Consider the following 5,637-nt stretch of genomic DNA (forward strand, 5'->3'; position numbering starts at 1 on the left):
CAACGATTCTGCAAGGAAACCGATTTCGGCTGCGATGAAACCAATTGCAACCAAGTGGCCGGTGTGACGGAGTCATCTTAGCACACCTACCTACCCTCATGACTCCTCGTCATCCGAACCCTGTCCTCATGAGCGGACGACATACGGAATATTGCACGACATTCTACACAGAACCCCACGAGCTATTTTATATGTAAAATAACCATCTATTAACAAGTCTGTGGCAAATGTTTTATTTTCAATGTATAAATGTATGAATACACAGTACAAAATGAGGACATGAACTGAACTTACAACACAAGACAACTCGCCCTATTATAAATTCGAAGTGACGTCACAATTGTCAATAAACAATTACACTCATCAAGGCCACGTGCAGAACTTCTTCATCTTCACTTCCCATAAAGATGGTGGATGCGTCGAATATAGGACATATCGATATCCTGTGAGGCGTCAAGGACAGCAACTACTCTTACTGCACCGTCAACCTACAGTCAGATACTACAGTCAGATACACAGTCAAGCAGCAGACCCGCGAGGTACCTGGACATGTCTGCTCTTCGTCTTGTCAGTTAGTGTAGGATAGTTCCTCACGACTTCTCTTATCTCTCTTTTGTCTTGAGAATGGACCTTGGCTTTTTCCTCTTGGCGTTCCTTATCTGAGATCTCGGAGTCTCCAGACTCGGGAGACTTTCATCTGCCCAGTGAACGGACTGACGTCGGTGACTGATACAGCTGTCTTTACACAAGCACATTTCTGGTATCTCCAGGGAACCTCGGCGGAACATGCTGTTGTCGAGCTGCGACGACGGGAGACATTTTGGACACATCGTGTCCTCTCCGACATCAGATGAAGGACTGTCCTCAGTCCCAAGTTTGAGCATGAGAAGGGCTTGTCGGAACTGAACAGATGCCATTGCTGGAGGACCTGGTAGTAGAAAGGGGAACGTTTAGTTACATCTAAGTTTGGCAACATAGCATAAAAAATATATATATAGACAACGATAATATTATGGAGTTGATATGGTAATAATATGGACATAGGTAGATATGTCGGCTAGTTAAATTTAGTTTCTTTGAATGTGTAGTGATACGAAGTGGGGGTTATAAAAAGACCCGCACCCTTCGCATAAGCCATCCATCGTACATCCATCATAAGCCATCCATCGTACATCCATCACAAGCCATCCATCGTACATCCATCGTACAACAGTTCCCAACACCATAATCCGAAAGATTGACAAAACAAATTCAAAACAGAATTAGTTTTCCGTATAACAAGAAACAGATTTGAGTAATTCAGTCTCTAACAAACTCAGTATCTAACAAAACAGGATGTTTATCTCCCGTGTGAACAGTCTTGACATGCAATAACCACGAATAGTAATGGGAAAACGTATGATCCCCATGGAGATGAGATTGCTAAAAATGTTTGAGTTTGACATCAATGATGGAGGGACAATCAAAGCGCGTTTGAACAGCTGCGCTGGGCATTGGCGCAATACAAATGTTAGTGTAATATTTTAAATGAACATATAAGTCACCGGTTTGTAAGTTTCTAATGCTGGCAAATTCACCAGTATGTATTTAAGACTTATTTACAAAACTGAAGGAAAAGCATACATATAGTTGGTTATATTCCAAAGCATTTGAAACAACTGGCGTTGGAATTAAATCACAAGTGTCGGTCTTATAGCGGAATATACATTGTAGATATATAAAGTAACGACTTACCTCTGCTAAATGATCCTATATGAAAGATGTGGTTGTACTCTGTTCACCCGATTATGTGTGATCAAGCCGCGTCAGGCCTTTAAGCCTGTTTGGGGTAATTAGTGTGGAGACAATTCTGGTTGGCGAAGTCCTAGTGACGGTCGCTATTAGACTGTTGACGTTCGACCGCTACACGTTTATATACCAGTCGAGGCAGCCACGCGCACATTGGCGCATTGCCACATATAGCAGCTGGGAACTACAGCCCATTGTTCATGGTGCCATACGTATGGGAACCTCTCTCTCTCTCTCTCTCTCTCTCTCTCTCTCTCTCTCTCTCTCTCTCTCTCTCTCTCTCTCTCTCTCTCTCTCTCTCTCTCTCTCTCTCATATCTAATATTATATTAAGTACACAAAACTATGAAGCGTCTGTAAACTACAGAACACGTTTCGTGTGTGTGCGTGTATGTATGTATGTATGTATGTATGTATGTATGTATGTATGTATGTATGTATGTATGTGTATGTGTATGTGTATGTGTGTGTGTGTGTGTGTGTGTGTGTGTGTGTGTGTGTGTGTGTGTGCGTGTGTGAGTATAGCTACAGAATGATAATGATACGTTCTCCTGTTAACAGCTATGGCCCAGACAAATGGGTGGTTGATATTATGGGTATAATAACACCTAATCCTTCAGTCTTCGAGTCTACTTAAACCATATCGGTGTGGGTGATCGTGCACCTCAAATCCAGAAACCAAACAGGGTTATCCAAATGGTGCAACATTTATCAAATGTTGCTTTTTCCTGTTTCCTATGTTACGTACAAGCTTCTGAACATCAAACCATGACCTTAGCCACTGCTGCCATGCCCATGGGACGTGATCACTGGACGTAGCGTGGCATTAGCAGTGCCGCATGTGTGATGCCGTGCGCGATGTACTTTACATGGACACATTAGGGCTTACTTGAACTTTGGTCTTATACGATGAGCAGCGAGACACTCCGTGAATGGTACAATATAAGGTAGTGTGTCAAGTGATCCTCCTGTGTACATCTCGAGTATTCAGACTATCAACAACTGTGTTGATTTACTGCTCCCAGCTGACACATGTTTAATCAAATCAATAATACTACACTTTATTGGGGTATCAAACTGAGACTGTTCTTTAGACGTAAGAAACCATTGGTTATCATCGTGTGTATGTTCATGCAGCTGTTGTCAGTTTCACCGAAATAGAGGCGTTAAAACTTTCTCTTTATCAAGTGTGGTAAAAACGGAGGAGTTATCTCGAGTGTTTGGATCTCGATATCAAGAGGTTTATTTACCAATGCTTTCAAACTATCAAAGTGCTGAAAAGTATATTTGGTACAATAAATACTCTACGTCTTAGAGAGACTTAGGAACAATCAATATCTGTTTTTGTAACTTTCTTTTTCACCTTTATGTGTGTGTATAGATTTAACCCACCACATGTCCTACGTGATCGTACTAAATGAAACTTTGCTAGTCTTATGTTGGAAATACACCTAGCTACTGAATACAAGGCGTGACTTGTCGATACACGAGAGATCAATGAAGGGTAATCGTGTATGATTTAGATATCTGATTGTGTTTTCTTCAAACAATCACAGGACCTGTTTGTATTTCTTCAAACTATCATTTAAGTGGCGTGTATGACGGCTTTACCATGTTGGTATTTCAATGCGTTGAATGATTTGAATAGTTAAATAAAACTGAAATGTGTAAACCGGGATGTTATTGTCAGTCATATATTGCACGACCTGACGTCGCCCTTCGTCACTTCGCCTCTTTGCTTGAACGTTAACTTCATTTGGCTATTCTTTCGATGTTAAATCTCTGCCATTACACAGCGCCACTTGCGGTACACAACACATTGAAGTGCAGGTGGTATTCAAAGCAACCAGCCTTCATAAAAAAGGGAACAAAAACTCGAAAACAGCCGGTTCAGGATGTGATAATACCATGAACTATTCAATTTGTAGACATACCTGCCTTTGGGTGATTGGACCAAAGTGCCAGAGCCATGCCATAATGCCACCATTCTCGTGAGAGAAGTAAATTGTAATTATAAAATAGTCCTAAACTTTACAGATTGAACGGGACTCTTCGGAACAAAAAGACAGCCAGTGTGCAAGATTTGAAGATTTTGTGTATGTTCTGTTGGCAGTGATCTGTTGCTGTTCAATGATAAACCACTGCATGTTGTTCATTGGCGTAAGAGGGGTTTGTATATGTATTGCTGATAACTGGTTTATTCAAATATCTACACACATTCTGTTTTTGTTTCGTGTCTTCTCCTGGAAACATTGCTGAAAAATGGCAGCTAAATTACTCTTGTTCCTTGTGCGCTACATGTATAACATTGTAAAAATACACTAGACTAGAAATTGTCGTTTTCCTTCTGGGTAGCCCAGATGTTAAAGCGTTCACTCGTCACGCTGAAGACCCAGGTTCCATTCTCCACCTATTTCCGGTGACCCCCGCCATGACATTGCTGGATAAAACGGTGTGTAACTAAATTCACTGACTCGTTTTTCTCCTGGTAAATTCGAGAAGGTGTACAAAATTTCATCTTCGCTAAATACATAGACGTTCGTCTACTATACATTTTACAACATACGTTAGAATATTATCTCATCTACACCTCTGTAATCATTCCTAAGTGTGCATATATTTAATCAAACCAGTATCAAAGCCAAACAAACCATTTCTTTAGTTCAAAAGGATATGAACTATGTGACAGCGGATATCACTCACATTGTCAGCCGTATTTTCAAAGAAACAGCTGAAAAACACGTTTATCGAAACAATGTGTCCTGACCTAACTGTGCAGTCTATTAACACTTCGTTACGTAAATACCATATGTCAGTTGTACTAAGCCGACATTTCTAAGAAACAAGGATCGTTTGTCGACTAGATCCTAGAATACGACGAGCGTAGAGATCAGATTGCCGCAAACCGATAGTGGCCATAGATAAATGTAGCCATAAATACACGTAGCATTGACGGGGCGTTATTTAAATAGGTCTTCTATTGTATGTCAACCGTGGTTATGTGGGAGTGTGTAACAGTCCCCAAAGATAGAGATCATGGCCCAGCATGATACATAAGCACCTTTTTACCTGTACATTTTATGAACATACATGAATATATACACGTATACCTTTTTTTACTATTTCTTAACTGTGAGGAGTGGTTCACTGCTCCTATGTGAATAGTGAGTGAGTGAGTGAGTGAGTGAGTGAGTATTGTTTAACGCCGCTGTTATTTCCAGCAATATCACGGCGGGGGACACAAGAAGTGTGTTTCTCACACTGTATCCATGTTGAGAATCGACCCCGTGTCTTCGACGTGACGAGCGGTCGCTTTAACCCTTTGGCTATCCCACCCTCAGTGTGCATTCACTAAGTACTTACTGTGTTATTACGAGGTAACTTGTAATAACGTATCAGTTGGTTGCATGTGGCTAAATCAGTGATAGTCCTAGTAGTTTTGGTGGTATATCTAGCACGCATTACTTCTGCATATATCGGGGTTAATCCGGTCTGTTTTACCAGTTGTGGACTCGGGTTCACATATGTCCTTGGAAAGATGTGTGTCTCATTGTAGGCGGTGACGACGTGTATGGGGTTGACAGGCTCGTTGATATAGCAGAGTGCTGCTGTACCCCAGTTTGCCGTCGTACACAATGTTTACATACAGATGTTGATCACTGAATTGTCCGGTCGAGACTGGATTGTTTACAGGCCTCGTAATTTAGCTGGGATATTTATGAGTACGCCGCAACATGGTAACATAATTGGCTTGTCATGTCGTGACATTGCTGAAATTGAGGCCTAGGTCGAAGTCAGATCTTGCATTAAAGAGAAAATGAAAGGATATTTATTCCAGCAAAAAAAACAA

The 5,637-nt window shown here is 41.1% G+C and overlaps 1 protein-coding gene across 1 annotated transcript; it reads right to left on the bottom strand.

Annotated features, from left to right (window-relative positions):
• Window positions 1–220: 220 nt before the first annotated feature.
• Window positions 221–1,770, bottom strand: LOC137291474 (uncharacterized). The gene is made up of 2 exons (XM_067822826.1): window positions 1,735–1,770; window positions 221–928 (listed from the first exon to the last, which is right to left on the bottom strand). Exon 2 carries the CDS (start codon window positions 915–917, stop codon window positions 603–605), a length of 315 nt encoding a protein of 104 aa, XP_067678927.1. The 5' UTR covers window positions 918–928; window positions 1,735–1,770; the 3' UTR covers window positions 221–602.
• Window positions 1,771–5,637: the final 3,867 nt, after the last annotated feature.

This window comes from Haliotis asinina, chromosome 7, assembly GCF_037392515.1.
Source record: "Haliotis asinina isolate JCU_RB_2024 chromosome 7, JCU_Hal_asi_v2, whole genome shotgun sequence".
NCBI lineage: Eukaryota > Metazoa > Mollusca > Gastropoda > Lepetellida > Haliotidae > Haliotis > Haliotis asinina.

Bases quoted from the DNA above. Each gene is read 5' to 3' on its own strand.
- LOC137291474 (XM_067822826.1), bottom strand. From the start codon at position 917: ATGGCATCTGTTCAGTTCCGACAAGCCCTTCTCATGCTCAAACTTGGG.